Below are 20,338 nucleotides of genomic sequence, written 5' to 3'. Positions count from 1 at the left end.
TTTGGTCTCTTCTTTAAAGACTTGGGGGGAGTGTTAGGTAGATGTAGACGCCCCTACATTCATTTAGCAAACCCATGTGCCCGTACTGAATCTCCTCTAGCTTTGAGCAAGCTGAGATTTCAAGTTCTGAAGGCATTTTTTTCTATAGCTCTGCTTACGTTCTACATACAGTATACATACAAGTCGCAGCTTAGACTTTTGTGAGACTTTTTTGCGACTTTTCAAATTTGCTCACGTACGGGAGTTTTGTACTCCAGGTCAGACCCGGAGCAGACTTGAAACTTTCTGTAAGGGGTTTGCTTTTTTTTTTTTTTTGCCTACGTGTGACTATAGTGAAAACTGAAATTTGCTTAGGTAAGGCTGTTTGTAACTTTCTGCTTACCCACAAAAGTCGCACCAAAACGTGCTTAGGCGTACATGTGACTTTTTATGCGACCTTATGTGTGCCCAGAGTAAGCAAAAAAAAAAAATAATTTGATAAATGTCCCTCTACTGGTGCTGATGCTTACTTTTTTTTTAATCTCTCTGCTCAGCTTTAGCCTTCTCTAAGTACAGATCACCCTACTAATTTATGCTGCTGTGTTCCCAATTATGAAATTATAGACAATAAACTTTTCATGTGCACTTTATTGTATTGATGTTAGTAAGTACAGAGACACATCAAGCAGCTTCTAGCATTTTTTTTAAAGTAAGATTGGTACAAGCAGTATTCATGGAGAGAAAACAACTCCTTTGAATAAGATAAGGAAATCTGTGTTCTGTACTAAACAAAACATGAAGGGATGGTCTACAATAAATGGTTCAGGTACATAAGCACTTGTAGCACTTATTGCACCACCAGTGGCAGCAGCTGCTTCAGTACCCTCTTCATTCACATCAATACAGCATTTGTGGGCTACACATGATAAAACTAAGCCCTTTGCATCCGACATTCCTGAAAAGTCAGCATTTTCTTGGAACACCTCTTTCATTCCCAATTCCGTGAGCTGTGATTTCAGATCATAATTTCCTTCCAGTTGGAATTTTGGGAATTGCACATCAACATCTGTCTCTTTTAGGTTTCCTGGTTGGGCCAAGGTGGTCAGTAATTCAGGTGTTAACTTTGGCACTACCTAAAAGAGCAATACGATAGGAATTTTTTTTAAACAAATATAAAATATAAACAACCAGAAACAACAGAAGAAGTAAAGATGAATTGGCACTGACATATATTACTGCTGTAATTGCAAACACTGTTAAATGTGAGCGTAACAGGAGATGGAGCGTGGATATCCCAATTGTGGATCCTAGGGGGTGCTTCACAGAAACAAGGAATGTGACAAATATATCGATGCCAAGAAAAGTGAAAACGGAGCACTCACAAATCAAAACAACATATATATGATACTGAAACCTGTTTAAAGCATTTGAGGCCAAGTTTATATTTTATATTTATCAATGCCAAGAAAAGTGAAAACGGAGCACTCACCCAGTAGATATCCTTAGTAATAGATAGATTCCCGAACAGGGTCTTCAGCAGGGACGCGGTAGATGGAATTGGGGGGAGCTCAGATGCCAGCCACAGTCCGTCTCACGCCAATGGGTGCTCCGTACAACCTGACAGAGCGCCCATTGGCATGATACAGACCGTGGCTGTCGTCTGAGCTCCCCCCGTTCCATCTACCGCCTCCATGCTGAAGACCCCGTTTGGAAATATATCTACTGGGTGAGTGATCCGTTTTCACTTTTCTTGGCATTGATAAATATAAAATATAAACTTGGCCTCAAATGCTTTAAACAGGTTTTAATATCATATATATGTTGTTTTGATTTTTTTGGTTTACAGAAAAAAAAGTGTTTTTTTTCTTTAATTTCTTTCTATAACTTTTATTGATCTTCTTTAAAATAGGGCTTGGCAGCTGAATAATTTGATCCTTTCTATAATTCATCCCAGTACTTCATAGTAAAGAATATTATGCCTGTCAGTAAAAACTGACATTTATCCTATTAGGCCAGAGCAGGGCATAGTATGTATATACATATATCGGACGTAAGGCTCTTGATTAGGACCCCGGATGCCATAGAAACTCACATGGACTCCTGAAGTATCTGGCTGTACTTTAATGAGTGGACTAAAATAACCCTCTTCTTCTGACCACTTAGATGCCATGGTCGGCATTGAGGTGTTGGACACTGCTGGAAGGTAATTTGTGTTGCATGTTATATTTGTCCGCTGGCCCTGGAGAAGTATTTTGTGCTAAATTGTGGTAGTTATTTGGTGCTGCTAGGGAACAATATGTGCAATACATGGTTCTGTTTGATTAGCTTAATGGGATACTCCACCTCTAGGGGATAAGATGTCTGATCATGGGGGTCCCACCGCTGGGGACCTCCACAATCTCTGCAATCTCTCCTGCAGCACCAATCTTTCCTGCAGATACAGGGGAGAGAGTATCGTGACATCATGGCTCCGCCCCCTTGGACATCACACCTTAACATTACAAGGGGGCGGGGCATGACATTATGAGGGGCGGGGCATGACTTTACGAGGGGGCGGAGACGTGACATCATGATACTCCGCCCCCCATATCGCCTGTCATCAGCCACGGAGCAATCTTCACTCCATGCAGCTGAGGAATGGGGGGGGGGGGCTGCAGGAAAGATTGCGGGGGTCCCCAGCGGCGGCACCCCCGCGGTCAGACATCTTATCGCCTATCCTTTGGAAAGGGGATAAGATATCTAGGGGCAGAGTACCCCTTTAACTGGGAGTAATATGGATGCTTCACTGTAGTATTTGGCACTAAGCATTAGTATGTGTTTATTGACAAGGACCTTACATCATCATGGAATGGCTGGTGTGGTCCAAATAAAAAGAAGTTTTAGAAGTCCTCCTCTAGAAGGATTTGTTTGGTGCAGTTATTGCTTTTTGTTATCCAGAATAACGTAGTCTACTGTAACATTCTTTCTTGACAGATATCTGATGGAACTGGAATCACTCTGTTAGTGATGGGAGCTAGTCTGAAGTGAGGCTAAAATATGTTTTTTTGAATGTGGTCATGGATTTTCTGTAGAAAAGAACACGTATAAAGCACTCATAAGATCATAAATGTTAAACACATAAAACATAATGGAAATGGAATCTAACACTTGAGAAGAATTTTTCATTGTTGTGGGTTTGTTTTCTTTGTGATTAAAGTCACAAATGTTTGTGCAAGATGCTTTTCATTTAAAAAAAATTGCAACTTTTTATCTTTTTAAACAACCTACACCACTTTTCCAAATATAAGGGGGGCATAGCTGGAGTAGATTTCAAAGTCTAGCACACAGATAGTGAGAAAGATGCACCAAATGTATTAAGATGCTTGCGTACAGGAGGATCTTACGCCAGTGTACATTAGGTTCAGACCATTGAGAAATAAATTTCACCATAGCATCTTTTCTGATCCACTAGAAAACTGGCAGAAGAAGATAAACACCATGTAGAGATCCAGGTTAAAACCAATTGCAGATCTTCCAAAGCTTCTAAAAATTATCTGCAACATTTTTAGCTGCATAAAAATGAGATGAAAACGTGCTGTCAATGAGAAGACTCCCCGAAGAGAAGACAGGGATTCTTATTATCCTCATCACACAGTTAAAGTAGCAGCAATACCTTTTACTGATCCAGTCCCAGTGGTCACATAATGCTGGGATCCCTGCTCTTTCTATCCTTAGGAGTCTAGTGGACAGTGTGACTCAATGATAGGAACCCCCCACTGGACTCCTAAGCATGGAAAGATCAGAGATTTCTTAATACATGAGACATTATAATGAATCTTTTCCTATCTATATATATATATATATATATATATATATATATATATATATATACTCTATAACATAAAGAAAAATCCATTTTAGCTTTCAAGTATGGGAAAAAACTGAAACTGTGCCTGATTATTAACAAAGGAAAGGACCTGGTCAGAAAAGGAGAGAACTTACCCTACTGACATTATTCATACATCATCCCCACTGTACTGTTTTCTCATCTATGCCTCCATTCCTCCTTTATTCCTCCTTTAATGATTATGCTAATTGAGTAGCATGGTGCACGCGGATTGTTCCCAAGCCCCAAGGGCACCATCACGTCCAGCCTGATCTTCTTAGTTAATGCCCTATTCCCTGATGCTGATCCCTCTCCTCTTTGAAATCTCTCTTGAGAAAGAAAGATTTCACTTCATGTTGCCTGTCAGTGATGATTGCGCATGTGCCCACAGGCAATATGAAGTGAAATCTCTTTCGGATAAGGGATGATTTGTACTTGAATACTCCGTTAATTCAGGTAAACACTTGAATAACTCACCATATAATACATACATGGATGAGTCAACCATTATGGAAAGCACTATAACTTAGCAGCTCTAGACAGCCTCTATAACTGATCGTATGCACCTAGTTTTCTTAAGTTGTATATGTGATATTTAACAGTACCTCATGTATTCCTTCAATGTCATCTGGCAACACTATGATCAAACTGAGGTCTTCTTGATATGGAAGCATCAGAATCTTGCACTTTATCTCTGGCTGGACAGCATGCTTGAACTTCCCACTGTGCGACATCATCTGAATGGTCTTCTTTTCATTCTAGAAGAAATAAAATGTATTAAAAAAATTTCTTTGTAAAACTTCATCAAAAATTCAACTTTAAAGTCCACTACCGACAAGTTAAGCCAGTTCATATATGAATGTACTATAATTACTAGTATAACCAAAATACTTCTGCCTATTTTAGATGATTGCAGGTGGAGCCAACAACTAGTGGTAGATCACAAGAGCCGGTGGCTACCGCTAGCACTTGTGATTCAGCGACGGTTGCTGGCTGCAGCCCTTAGAGCTGATTGTATAAGCATCTATAGATTTCATTCACTTTTTTTGCCAATTTGCAAACAAAATATGTTGCTCGCCATATACAAGGTATATTTACATGACTGGATTTGTATCCCGCATATGCTAATAAACATATATTGTGAGATGAAATTGTGGGCATTAAACCAAAGGTTCACTTTTATTTCCTAGTGTTTAGAAAATCATTTTGTGACACATAACTTTTAGTATGTGAATGAGATGTGTCATGAAATTTACATAAGTGAGGTCCAGAAGCTGGGAATAACATAGGTGTCCAGGGTGATGGTATACCCATTTATTTTAACTTAATATTATTACAAATAGGTAAGACTGCCTTATAGTGGGTATACATCACGTTTTCTCCCATACGGGAGCGCATACGGCAGGGGGAGCTAAAACCTCGCGCTCCTGTATGCCTTCGTATGCGCTCCCGTATGTAATTCATTTCAATGAGCCGGCCGAAGTGAAAAGGCTCATTTATGCGCTGTATGCGCTTTTCCCCCAGACCTAAAACTGTGGTCAACCATGGTTTTAGGTCTGGTTGTAAAAGTGCATACGGCGCAAAATTTAGCCGACCGGACCGAACGTTTCACTCCGGCCGGCTCATTGAAATGAATTACAAAGGAGAGCGCATATGAAGGCATATGGGAGCGCGAGGTTTTAGCTCCCTCCTGCCGTATACTCTCCCGTATGGGAGAAAACGTGATGTGAACCAGCCCTTACAAGGAGAGAGTTGGGACTGCAATATTCACCACATTAAAGGAAAACTGTCAGCTTGCTCCCCCTGCACTAACCAGCGGTACTGGTTTGATGCTTACTGTGCATGGATCCGCCCGGCCGTTCGGCCGATATCTTCATTTTCTCCTATATGCTAATTAAGTGCTAACTGGCACAGGCAGCGTTAACTGGCACTCTAATATTACTGCCTCAGCGTGGCCCAGCTCATCAATATTCCTCCCCTCCCTCCGCCTCTCCCTCTTCATTACAGAGCGGGGAGAAGAGGGAGAGGCGGAGGGAGGGGAGGAATATTGATGAGCTGGGCGGTGCTGCGGCCGGCGGCGGTGATGTCAGAGTGCCATTTAACGCCGCCTGTGCCAGTTAGCACTTAATTAGTATATAGGGAGAAACGAAGATATCACCGGCTGGGTGGATCCGGGCACAGTAAGCATCAAACTGATCAGCATTCCCCGCACTATTAGCCAGTACCACTGGTTAGTGCTGGGGGAGCAAGCTGACAGTTTTCCTTTAAACATTTTCTAAATATCAACATCTAATGGCCTATACATAAGATATTGTTAAACAAATATACATCACATTCTGGGCTCTGTATTTATATAGGGGGTCTAATCTGGATTCTAGTCTAGATTAGTTTAGGGGATCTAGTGATGTTTTTGGATGGCAAAAAACCCAAATGCCTTTGTGTTTTCAGAATATCCTAAGATAGCTCTAACCTTTATGGTCTATTCACACGTACAGTATTCTGCGCAGATTTGATGCGCAGGATTTGAAGCTGTGTTCTGTCATTCAGTTTACATTGAAATCTGCAGCAGAAAATCCTGTGCATCACATCTGCTCAGAATACTGTACGTGTGAATAGACCCTTTAAGGATATTTTCAGCTTAAACATTTAACATTAAACATTGGGTCATGAAACTTCGGTTCTCATAGGTGGAGATCCAGAAGTGAGACCACATCTATGAGACATTAGTGACAAATTCTGTTGATATGCCAAATGTCCAATATGAGAACACCCCTTAAAAATACCTTACAAATGAAATGCCTGAACTGTTTTGGAGAATAATTTTTTTATTAACTGTACATAAAAAATACATAATTATAGATGACATAAACAGATAAACATATACGTATAGATGCAGCAGACGTACCTTGTTCACATTGAAAATTCCTTCTTTTGTATTTTCTGGATTGAACTTGATGGCCCACTGACCCTTAAAGTACATTGCATTTACTAAGGCCAAAACTGCTGATTCATTAAATGAGCCTTTAGCAAACAGGTCAATTATTCTACCTGGGATGACAAAAAAAAAAAACACACATAAGCAAAAACTCCAACTACTATGGAGTACATTCATTTTTTTTACTTTGTTTTAGCTCAGTTCAACCTGTCAAGGATGATACATTGAGGGTGCGTTCACACGCTAGTAATTAGCACCGGGTTTCCTGCTGCAGGAATCCTGCTGCGAGTTACGCAACCATTGATTTAAATGAGTCCACAGACAGTCTGCAATAGTGTCAGATTTGTGGACTGTCTGCGGACCCATTCAAAGGAATGGTAGCGTAACTCGCAGTGGGTTTCCCGCAGTGGGTTTCCCGCTGCTAGTTACCAGCGTGTTACTAGCGTGTGAGCGCACCCTAAAGGGTCCTTATCCCAGGTCTTTTGTAGTTAAGGCATGGGTTAACCTTTATGAAACTACAGGTGATATATGTTAGCATATTAGCAGACTGGATAAATATCAGTTCTCTGATACTTCTATGGTTGTAGTTGCTCCTTTGGAATAAAAACAGTTGAGACAGTTTTGAGTCTTTGTCATTGATCTGCAAGAACATGTGCAGAATATAATAATAATAAGGACTCTTCTGACCAGCTTTGCTCATCCAAATGAATATTACAAAATGGCTTGACATGTGATTCCCTCCAGTATACGTATATTAGAGTATACAGTAGGTATACAACATAACTTACAAAGAAAAAAGCATAAGGGGCATTTATCATTGTTGTCTTTAGAAAGTATGTTTTGAAGTGATTTATTTTTGCTCTAGTTTTTTCTTACGTGCAACATATGTCTCAGAATATCGCACAGGGGTTGATAAATTTGGCACGTGTAAGCAGGAAACAATAAATCACTTCAGAACTCCACTTTGTATAATTTCATTTTTTTTTTAAATGCTATCCACAGCCAGTTTTGTAGGCCAGGTCTGGGACACTGAGGGCTTTGAGTCGCACTTCATCAATCAGCAACTATTGCAAAGTGAAAAAGTAAATGTGTGTACCAAAGCCATTTTAGTCTAATTCACTTTAGCAAAAGTTGCACAAATTTTGTGCAGCAAAGACATTTTTGTGACGTTTCTATGCACAAAAAATTCTCTAAATATGTTGATAAATTCCCCCCCCCCAATACACATGAATTTTTCTGCATAAAATAAATTATTAGATGTTTGAAACAGGCAGTATATCTAATTGATGATGACAAATTACTTACCATTTGTTACACATTTGACCCATTCATTTATTTTTTGTGTTTCTGCTTCTGCATTATGCTTGAAGTCAGTAGGGTTGAGCTCTGCATTGAAATCCTTTTTTAAAAGCTGCAAATATTGCTGAAAAATAAATTCAAGAATTTATTGTAGAAGTGTGTTTAATTAAAAGCAGTTTCTAATGTAAACAGGGCCATATCTGTCCAAAGGCTGTGTCTAGTATAGTAGCCTATGTCCATTTACTTCAATAGAGCTTAGCTGCTCTTCCAGACCTAAACGATGGGCAGGTGTGTACTATTTCTTGTATATCCCCTAATAACGCACTGTAAAATACAAAAAATACAATTTTATTCTATAATATATCTGCTCTGTTGTGACAAACTAAAAATATGAAATGAAATAAGAGTAGCGGGAGGCACTCACCAGGCTTCTGTAGAAAAGTGCATTTTATTTTTCAAAGGTGCAGATGTAACAGCATATTGAGAAGCAGATGCCGAAGACCGGGCAGGACACTTGTCCTGCCCGGTCTTAGGCGTATGCTTCTTAATATGCTGTTACATCTGCACCTTTGAAAAATAAAATGCACTTTTCTACAGAAGCCTGGTGAGTGCCTCCCGCTACTCTTATTTCATTTTATTGGATGTCTTGGACTCTCTTGGGATTTGAGCATCACCGCACAGCTTCCATTATCCTCCCCAGTGTTTACCCCCTTCTATGATCCTCAGCTGGTTACAAGGATCAGATAGCAGCTAGTGCCGATACCTGTTACTTCGTGCATGTTAAAAATATTAAATGGTTACAGAAATAAGGCTGTGTCTATTCATTCAAAAGGACTCGTCAGTTGCTCAAAAAAGGTCAGTTTTTGCAGGAAAAATTAGTTTCAAACGTGTTTTTTTTTTCCAGACTTTTTTTGGCAAGTTTTTCTGCTACAGCAAATGCTATTATTGCTATTACTGTAAACCAGTCATTTGTAAGGTTGTAAACAGCCCAAAAAAAACCATGCAAAAAGAATATGTTTTTTTTAGAGGCATTAATGGCCTAAAAAAAATTCCCTCAAACTTAATTTAAAATCTGCAATTTCACATTGACGTCTGTAATGAATTTAGATTTTTTTGGGATGTTTTACATCTCAAAAAAATTTGCTAAAATACTGTGTGTGTTTATTGCCTGAAACTGTCACCACTCACTTGACAGCATCAAGGGCACAACCTATTTGCAAGGAGAATGGTAACACTCGATTTATTAATCCTTTTTTTAAGAGAAATATGAGTTTACTGTAATCTGTTAAGAAAATCTGTTGAGGTCCAAGAATAATAAATAAAGAATTTCTGATGAAGTTAAATCTTATGCGTATTGTCATACAGTACATGCTAACAAAATAAATTAAACTCTAAGAGCAAATGGCATAGAAAATGTTACATCTAAAATTCTCAGCATTTTCAATGACAACGAATTTAAAAAGATTAATAGTAAAAAACATAAAGCTTAAATTTGCAACTTACATCTAGAAATGTAATTGACTTTTCTCCAAAAAATCCGTTTACAACCTGCAGTTCATACTTTTTGCCAGTCTTATTTGACAGAAGTTTTTTGATGCTTTCGGGGAGTCCTTCACAGTCCTATAATGCACATATTCAGAAGATTCCAGATGTAAACATCATTGTATATTAGACATGATGCAGTCATGAGAAAGAAAACTTTGTATTACTTTTGGGTGATGTTGAAAGAAACACAATCATTTTATATTTACTTTAAAAGACATGTGACAAATATATCACAGTGCATGAATTCTGTCTTTAAGAGCAGATTTTGGTGGCCTATCTATCAGAACAGCAGTATTTGTTAGGCTGGGTTCACATATATCAGGCATCCGACATAGTTTCCCTCTGGCGTGCACCAGAGGGAAACTGATGGTAGAACTGATCCCATTCATTTGAATGGGACAGTTCACAATCATCCAGTGTCTCAATTTTGACGCTGGATGGTTTGACACCCTGGACGACTTGCTGCATTCCCCTGTCCGCTGACCAGAATCAATGGATGCCGGATGCCATACAACTGATGACAACTTGTCATCAATTGGGACATTAGTTACGTTGAGGTCTAGGCTGAGTTCACCCATGCCAGATGCTGGACATATGTGAACCCAGCCCTACATGGGTAGCACTTGTCTGCCCTTTACCCTAATGTAGATTCTTGACTATATGACTATGACTTTATTATGTTACATAGTGTGTCAGCCTTTTTTTACACTTTGGCAGGCTATTATTTGTTGTCCAGCTAGTATACATAGCATAAGGCTAAGTAGTGTGAAAAGAAATACATGGTCTTGAAGTACTATATACAGAGAGTTTAGTAAATATAAGTGCATTGTATGATTATGCAAGACTTATCTGTACCTTTGTTGGACATTCTTCACTAATATGAAGAACCTGGAATGAAAAAGACAATATAGCATAAATAATTGTTGCTTCTACAAATATTAAGATAAGTTACATATATACACATTGATTTAATTGCACTTCTATACACTTTCTAATACATATCTTTTAATAATGAGCTATTTGACAGAAGGTTTTCATGTAAAACATGGATAGTATTGTAGAGATTGTAAAGTAGTATATTATTTATTATTGATTTAGTTTTAATTTATTGTATCATGTAGGATACCTTATTCCCAAGAGTCTGATGACAATTGAATTGCAGTCATAGGGAGCCGTCTATGTGTAGTAGGGGGCCATAGGGAGCACGGAGATCGCGAGGCTCCAAGTGGCTTGGTCCCCTGCGATCAGATATCTTATGCCCTATTCTTTGCATAGGGGTAAGATATTTAGGAGTGGAGTACCCCTTTAACTTTAGTTTACAGACACCCCCGGAAACAAGAAGAGGATTAGCTAGGGAATCAATTAGCAATTTGTGATGTCATGAAATACCAAAACATTATGGGCAGGCTTTAAAGATGTAACATAAATACAACAGTTATACACAACTGGTCCCTAAAGGAAGTCAGGGATCACTTTCTACGAAAAATTACTAAAGCCCGGGGCAAAGAAAGCCCAGGGCACAAGATCCCTATTGCAGGGAGACTTCCCTAAAACTTAACTTTTAATGGTGCTCTGATAAAATATTTGTGACCAAAACGTTAAAATCTCATGTCAAGGTCCACTGTACTCTGATAACTGTGAGTGAGTTCACTAGGGTAATTGTATAGGGAACTGCAGTTTCCCTTTATCTAAGTGGGCCGAGACAGATTTAAAACACTAACATTTGCCCCCCTCTACTAGTTTCGGCGCTACTGCACCGTCCTCAGGAGGAACAATGGGCAACATTTAGACACCATCAACCATATTTTAGTCCAATTTGCAGGATCCATGCTTAACGCTTAGTCCCTTTTCCATTAGGGCACCTAAGAATGTTGAGTGTGGTGTTGGAGTTATTTATAATATAATAAAGAGTATAATAAAGAGATAAGACCTAAAATGTGTAGAAGTACACAAACATCCTTTAAAAAAAGGGAATCTCTAAATGTCTTCCACCTTCCCTCTTGCACAAAGGCGGTCATCTGATTACTTAGCTGGAGAAAACAGAGGATTGAAGTACTGAAAAAGTAATAACGCCGTAAGGGAAATAATGCAATTTAAGAATCAAACAAGAAGTAAGTGAGAGGCACATGAGAGAAGATGTGAGGCGAAGTTAGAGGGGTGAAGATTTGGAGGAAGCCATATCAGGGAATCAACAGGGACTAGATGGGCATTGGGTGCTTCCCCCATTGGGGAGCTAGGGGGAAGGAATGTAAGAAAGCAAGCTGGGCAATGACAGCTGCTTGATAATATTTCCAAAGGACTGAAGAACAGGCACCCCTTAACCTATGAGTGTATAAAGTATGATTGGCAATGCAAATTGTAAGGTAAAGAAGAGCCCCAATGAAAAAAAACAAGCTTCCTATTAGAGATTATGTAATATATGCACTGGAATGGTCAGAGGGAGAACTCGAAAAAGTTAAAATATTTTTAAAAGCCTAGGGTTCTTTATGGCATTTATATATGCCAAACAAAGAGCATATCTCCCTATTTCCAGATATCACAAACAATTCTCCAGTATTCATTCTTTTTAATGGTACTACAAGTTACTGCTGACATCACCAGTGTTTTAGAGTGAATTGGAAAACATTTAGCTGTGGTGCAGACATAACTAAAAAGGTTGATCTATCAGGTCATATGGCCAATAAAGGCATTTAGATGTCTCTACTCAAGACTTCCTATTATGAGCCAGAACAAACACTGGCTTCTGGTCACTTTGGACTTGAGCCTTCCATTTGTTGCTTGAACAGTCATATCTACAAATGAGCAACCAGCTGCAAAATCCTCTGGTAAAATCAGCCATATGTTGATGATTTGACAGCTGGATGCATAGTAATTACCTGTCCACCATTGCAGATCTCAGATTAGATGGGATGTCTTTAAAGGGGTACTCCACTGCCCCAGCGTTAGGAATATTTTGCTCCGAATGCTGGGAGTGGGCTGCTGGGGTTGTGACATCATGGCCATGCCCCTCGTGACGTCACACCACGTCCCCACAAAATGTTCTGAAAGCTGGGGCAGAGGAGGAGCCCTTTAAGTCATTACTGATCATTTCCCCTTTATATGTCAAAAGTTAGCTACAATTGGAAAATAATTTTGAATAAAAAAATAAACAATTGCAGATAAAAAGGTACCTTTTCGATTTCAGATTTAGTATTTCCACCTGCGCCAATCATTGCCATCTTCAACATTGTAGCTATGCCGAGTGGTGAAAAAAATATATTTTTGTCTTGTTCAGTTTTCATAAGTTCTTTCAACAGGTCGCATGAGAAGTTGAAAACAGCTTTACTGGCAGCGTCCATGATGCTTACAGTGGATTCTAGAAGAAATACTTTCAATTACAGTTCACAGTTTAAAGGAATATTAAATCAAAAAATTACAGAAAATCCTTTTTCAACATAACAACCATGATTTTGTTGTTTTAGAAGCCACTGATACATTCTATCAGCGCTAGATTACTTTCTTTAAAAGCAATTTTACGGGTTAACAAACAAGATGAATTCTTATTTTAAGGCAAATGGCATTTGGTAGATTCAAAAAAAGAATAAGTATGTATTTTTCCTTAATATCTAACTAGACTGTTTAGAGCATGTTAAAGGAGTACATAGGTTATACATGAATTATAGAGGTAAACTTATCTCTGCTTCAAGTATAATTCAACTAATCGTAATATACTGAGTAGGAAGTATATTTTTGTAAATAAAAAGTTGAATTACCTTGTCGGATTAGTTATAGAGTCTCAAGGTGTCCTTGGTGGATCTCAACTGACTGGTAAGGCGTTCAGAATCTGCTGGCTTTTATACTGTATTTCTATACCCATTGGCAACGTGCCATGAAATGCAATGTTTATGAAGCATATAACTGCATGACACTATGTTCACTGTTGTATCATTAAATAGGTTAAACCCATTGTTACTATTTATTTTACATTTCTCTCTGAAGGGCTAGTTTTCTACACAGGTTTTTTTTTCTGGTGTATTTTTTTTTTTTGGAGAACTGCCACTGCAGTTTTTGGGACAAGACCAGAAGTGGATTCATGAGAAAGAAGTACAAATCCTTTATATTTCCCATTCCTTTTCAAATACACTTATGGCTTTGGCACAACAACTATAGTGGCAGTATTCTAAAAAATGCCAGAAAAAACCCTGTGTGGAAACCTAGCCTAAGTGAACACTGATCTATCTATCTATCTATCTATCTCATATCTATCTATCTATCTATCTATCTATCTATCTATTTCTATCTTCATACATATGTTTGACAAGCTGAGCTAACTAAAAGAACAAATTTAATACAGAAAAAATTCTTAATTTTGAATATATCTTAAGCATAAAATGTTGAAAGTAAAAAAATAAAATAAACACATAAAAGTAAACATGGCAGTCTCTAATATGAAAACCGAATATTTATGGAGAAGAAGAAGTTTCATCAAGTGAAGTGTAGTAGTTGCCCACTATGCAAAGGGCATATTGCTAGGCAATGACCTGAACATTCTCCAGCTCTGTCTACCAAACAGGGTATTTAACCCCTTTTCCCATTTTTGCATTTTCATTTTTTCCTCATCACCTTCTAAAAATCATAACGCTTTCAATTTTGCACATAAAATTCCATATGATGGCTTGTTTTTTGTGCCACCAATTCTAATTTGCAGTGACATTAGTCATTTTACCAAAAAAATTCACAGCGAAACGGAAAAAAAATTCATTGTGCGACAAAATTTAAGAATGAATTCAGTTTTGTAAATTTTGGGGGCTTCCATTTCTACGCAGTGCATTTTTGGGTAAAAATGACACCTTATCTTTATTCTGTAGGTCCATATGGTTAGAATGATTCCCTAATTATATAGGTTTAATTTTGTCGTACTTCTGAAAAAAAATCATAACTACATGGAGGAAAATTTATACATGAACAATTCTCCTCTTCTGACCCATATAACTTTTTTATTTTTCCACGTATGAGCCAGTATGAGGGCTCATTTTTTGCACCATAATCTGAAGTTTTTATCAGTACCATTTTTGTATTGATCAGACTTTTTGATCGCTTTTTATTCCTTTTTTCATGATAATAAATGTGGTCAAGAAGTTACATGATTTGGTCAAGAAGTGACCAAAAATACGCAATTTTTTTGCGCTTACGCCATTGACTGTGCGGTTTAATTAACTATATCATTTTATAATTCAGACATTTCCGCACGCGGCGATACCACATATGTTTATTTTTATTTACACTTTTTTTTATGGGAAAAGGGGGGTGATTCAAACTTTTATTAGGGAAAGGGTTAAATGATCTTTATTAACTTTTTTCCCCCTTTTTTTTTTGCAGTGTTATAGCTCCCATAGGGGGCTATAACACTGCACACACTGAGCTTTTACACTGATCCCTGCAAAGCCATAGCTTTGCATGGAACAGTGTTATAGGCGGTCGATTGCTCAAGCCTGTATCTCAGGCTTGGAGCAATCAAACGCCAATCGGACGTGACGGAGCAAGGTAAGGGGATCTCCGCTCGCGTGCTAGCTGATCGAGACATCGCAATTTTATTGCGATAGTCCCGATCAACCCGATTGAGCTGCCGGGAAGCTTTCACTTTCATTTTTGACGCGGCGATCAACTTTGATCGCCGCATCTAAAGGGTTAATAGCGCTATTAGCCCAGGGTTCCGGCTATCATTAGCCACCGGGACCGAACCGGTATGACGCGGGGTCACGGCGTGACCCCATTTTAAATACCGGGACCGGACGTAGGGCGTACAGGTAAGCCCTACGTCCTTAAGAGGTTAAAAATATTCTTAAGGAATATAAATAAGTTCTTACTGCATTAACAATGTGGAACTCTATTTAAGTGGAAACATATGAACAATACAAAACTGTACATTTCATGAGCTAAGAAGACTTCAGTCATACTAGCTAAAATTACACAAGTTATTTTATAAAGAGGCTGAGGACCAGAAACCCAACACAGATGTTCTTGGTATCTTGCAGGGTGGAAACAGGAAGTTGTAAGGGTTTTCCTATTATTCTTCATACTACATCATTATTGTCTGAATAAAAATTCTAGCTAAAAGTTTGGAACATAAGATATAGGTTGTTGATATAGGTTGTCAAAAAATCAGTGTTGCGGCCCATACTCAGTAACTCAATAGTGACCACAAATAGTGGTGCAGGTTTCCCCCTAGGAACAGCATTCCGAGGAAGATCTAAACTATCCTGAGCTTTTTTTCTCGTGCTGCACTAATCCTCTATCCTTTTATTGTGACTTGTGCCATCGTGGATAATCGGGGAGATTCATCAAGACCTGTGCTGAGGAAAGATGACCAGTTGCCCGTAGCAACCACTCAGATTACATCTTTTATTATTCAGAGGCCTTTTCAAAAATTAAAGAAGCGATCTGACTGGTTGCTATGGACAACTGGTCGACTTTTCCTCGGCACAAATTTTGATGAATTTCCCCCAGTGTTATTACCTGTTCAACACAAGGGGAAAGTCTTGTCTGGTGGTAAGGACGCCTCTCCCTAAATTCTTAGGGTATGTTCACACAGTGTTGTATGAGCTGTATTTTTATTTTTTTACAAAAATATGGCTGTAAAATTGCACTATTTTTTTCAAAGTATTTTTGCAAAGTTATGTGTTGTATGACATTTTTGAATTTTTTTTGACAGCTACAAATATGACAGGAAATACACGGTGTGAATAAAGCCTTATTTACTACGAGCCAACACAACCTTAGCCTGTAGTTTTTTTTCCCCGTAAATTGTCTTTTCCAATGTGTATTATGTCTGTGGAAGAAAAGCAGATGAAAAATAGCCATTCTTCTCTATTGACAGCTGTGAATCTATTTGTTTCCTCAAACCTATTTCCTTCAGAGGGTAGATGGCATATATTCATATTACAGTATCCATAGTCATAATCACGGTAGGTCAGGACCCAAACTTATGAGAATGTGGTATGTAAAAAGAGAAGCAAATTATCGGGTGGTGTCTTCAACATTGCAAAGGACAACACCCCATCTTACAACCTATATGTCATCAAATATCTATTTCAGCATTCTTCAATATGTTATATTGCAGGGAAACAGAAAATTAAACAGTACCTATAAAGTTTTTTTATGATAATTCCTATAGTAGTAAACTTGTTAAACATATATTTTAATATTTAATTGCAATACTCTATTTCTATAAAAAATAAAAAATAAAAAAAAGAGCCATGCCGTATGCAAGAGTTGTGACACAGAATTAATCACATGATAAACAAGAGATGAAACCCCTTGCACCACTGGGCTCTCTCTATGATGAACTTGGAATGACTCCCCACTCCCCAGGGCTTCAGATGAATAGAAAAGCCAATACACCATTCACTGTTTACACTTAGTTTATTAAAAGTATGAGTACAAATAGCATTGTTTCGGCCACCGCTGGCCTTGTTTTAGCCAAAACAGACACATGCAAAATCAAGCATTTGGAGAGTTAAACCATCTTTCTTTACTTCCTTAAATATTTATTTCACGAATAGTTATGATCGATGGAACTAATGAGAAGAGATGAGGGAGCAGCCGATGATGTGCAGGGAGAAGCACAGATAGAGACTGCTCCATAATGTTCTCTATGCTTCTTCTTCTGAATGTTTGCCATAGAGAGAGAGGTAAAAGATCAGGATCCCCTGTTTTTTTGTCTGTATGTATTGTATATGAAGAAAATAACAAAAAAAAAACCTTATCTGCAGTTATACAGCACTATGTTTATTGATAATCAAAACCAATGACGTGTTTCGGAGGTACAGTCCTCCTTCCTCAGATTGGCATAACCCATTGGTTTTTTATCATCAATAAACATAGTGATGCATAGCACTTCAACCATCCTTCAGCATCTGGCTTGAATATTTTGGACCTAAGAACAGCGCCCGCAGATAAGGTTTTTTATCTGTTATTTTCTTCATAATCTAGATAGGAGAAGGTTTCCTCCTTCTTTCCCATTCGACCTTTGGACTTGGCAGTCCGCTTCCGCATGATTACCGGTACCCCATTGCAGTGATATGCACAATTCTTCTTTAACCAGGTGAGCGGACATCTTGAAGAGCCGACCCTTCCCTGTCCTTGCTGGGACAATGGTGCCTTAGGTAATACACAAGGTGCTGTCCTCCTTTTTTCATTTTTTAAGATGTATTGTAAATGAACCGTCTTAAAGGCTAGTCTTCATCCACTCTGGAACTGAGCACAGGAAAAAAAATGACATATAGAAGTTATTTAATATTGAGAAATAGTGTTACTCTTTATGTGCACATTCATGTCTATGAGTGACTACATTCAGTCAATTTCCCTATGTGTGAGATTCAAAAGCACAGTAGACCATGCTTTTGGGTCCAGTACAAAAAAGTATCAGAAAACATACTAAACTCAATGGGCCTGCCAAAAGTATGCAGTGGCATATCTTGACATGTATTCTGAATGGAGCTTAAAAGGGGTACTCCAGTGAAATTTTTTTTTTTTAAATCAACTGGTGCCAGAAAGTTAAACAGATTGGTAAATTACTTCTATTAAAAAATCTTTACCCTTTCAGTACTTTTTAGCAGCTGTATGCTACAGAGGAAATTCATTTCTTTCTGAATTTCTTTTTTGTCTTGTCCACAGTGCTCTCTGCTGACACCTCTGTCCGTGTCAGGAACTGTCCAGAGCAGCATAGGTTTGCAATGGGGATTTTCTCCTGCTCTGGACAGTTCTTGATACGGGCATCAGGTGTCAGCAGAGAGCACTGTGGACAAGACAAAAAAGAAATTAAAAAAGATAAGAATTTCCTCTGTAGCATACAGCTGCTAAAAAGTACTGGAAGGGTAAAGATTTTTTTTATAGAAGTAATTTACAAATCTGTTTAACTTTCTGACACCAGTTGATTTAAAAAAAAAATGTTTTACATCGGAGTACCCCTTTACATCACATTAATTCATAATTGAATGTGAATTAGCAGAAATAAAATACAGTATTTTTAAAAAGTACTTGACCCATGATATACAGTTCATGATACATGCTGGGTGTTGTATATTTACCTAGGCTACTGACCCACCAAGCATGCCCTTGTGTCTATAACACTCAGTGTAAGATTAGGGGGAAGCGTATGCCTGGACAGACACTGCGGAGGAGCGGGCAGTGAGGAGCAGAGGTGCAGGCAGTGAGGAGCGGAGGTGCGGGCAGTGAGGAGCGCGCAGTGAGGAGCCAAGGAGCAGGCAGTGAGGAGCGGAGGTGTGGACAGTGAGGAGCGGAGGTGCGGGCAGTGAGGAGCGGAGGTGTGGGCAGTGAGGAGCGGAGGTGTGGGCAGTGAGGAGCGGAGGTGTGGGCAGTGAGGAGCGGGCAGTGAGGAGCCAAAGAGCGGGCAGTGAGGAGCGGAGGTGCGGGCAGTGAGGAGCTGCGACGTTAGAGCAGAAAAGTGTGTGAGAGACTTTTTGTAGTCTGCATTTATCAATCACTGACAAAATGGCTCTGGCTCTGGCCGCTCTACTTGCATACAGAATCAAGAGGGAATTGCAGGAAAGCAAGGCCACATTTTACAGTAATTCCTTTCTATTCATCCAATCCCTCATGTTAGCTCACTCTGCTGGTCAAGAGTGGGAAATATGACAAGTTATTTTTTAATTTTTTATATTTTGTCACAAATAAAAAATGTTAAAAATATTTGCAAAAATATTAAAAAAATGGGAAAAATGTATTAAACCTCTAAAAAAATTAACAAAATTTGGTGACACATTCCCTTTAAATAAGACTGATCTCCTTCTAATTTATATTGCATTGTTACATTGTTATTGATGTTTAGGGAGACATAGGCTGTGTAGAACTTTAGCCAACTTTATTTTCTGTTATATTTAGTAATAGATGTTTTTTATGTCATGAACCCTCCACTAGCGCCTTAGGAGATCCAGTACCTGAAACTGACAATTGTTCTTTTTCAGGAGCAATAAGTGAGTGCATGTTTTTTTAATGTGCTTTTTGTAAATAGATCTTTTTTTTCCATCCTGTGAGGGGCATAATATACGATGGGGGCAATGTGAGGGGGATATTATACAAAAGTGGCCACTATGAGGGGAATATATACGATGGGAGTAACATGAGGGGGATAATATACAATGGGGCAATATGAGGGGGATAATATAGAAAGGGGAGCAATATGAGGGGGTAATATACAATAGGAAGCAATATGAGCAGCATAATATACAATGGGGACAAGATGAGAGGGATAATATACAATGGGGACAAGATGAGAGGGATAATATACAATGGGGACAAGATGAGAGGGATAATATACAATGGGGGCAATATGAGGGGGATAATATACAATGGGGGCAATATGAGTGGACAATATACAATTGGGGGCAATTTGAGGGGGATAATATAAAATAAGGGCAAAATGAGGGGCATAATAGAGTTGTAGTTTTGCAACAGCCAGATGCACTCTGGTTGGGAAACAATGACCTACCTGCATACCTGGCTACCTACTGCAGTGTTTCCTAACCAGAGTGCATCCAGCTGTTGCAAAACTACAACTCCCAGCATGCCCAGACAGCCAGAATGATAGTTTTGCAACAGCCGAATGCACGCTAGTTGGGAAACAATGACCTATCTAAATACCTGGCTACCTGCTGCATTGTTTCCCAACCAGGATGCATCGGCTGTTGCAAAACTACAACTCACAGCATGCCCAG

The 20,338-nt window shown here is 38.7% G+C and overlaps 1 protein-coding gene across 1 annotated transcript; it reads right to left on the bottom strand.

Moving 5' to 3' along the window:
* Positions 1–710: 710 nt before the first annotated feature.
* LOC130273743 (leukocyte elastase inhibitor-like) lies at positions 711–16,173 on the bottom strand. The gene is made up of 8 exons (XM_056521017.1): positions 16,119–16,173; positions 12,794–12,978; positions 10,479–10,511; positions 9,582–9,698; positions 8,081–8,202; positions 6,750–6,888; positions 4,450–4,602; positions 711–1,112 (listed from the first exon to the last, which is right to left on the bottom strand). The coding sequence occupies exons 2-8, from the start codon at positions 12,959–12,961 to the stop codon at positions 711–713; spliced, it is 1,134 nt and encodes a 377-aa protein (XP_056376992.1). The 5' UTR covers positions 12,962–12,978; positions 16,119–16,173.
* Positions 16,174–20,338: the final 4,165 nt, after the last annotated feature.

This window comes from Hyla sarda, chromosome 5 (genome assembly GCF_029499605.1).
Source record: "Hyla sarda isolate aHylSar1 chromosome 5, aHylSar1.hap1, whole genome shotgun sequence".
Lineage (NCBI taxonomy): Eukaryota > Metazoa > Chordata > Amphibia > Anura > Hylidae > Hyla > Hyla sarda.
The sequence above is the reverse complement of the archived record's forward strand: the minus strand, read 5'-3'. Positions and strand labels throughout refer to the sequence as shown.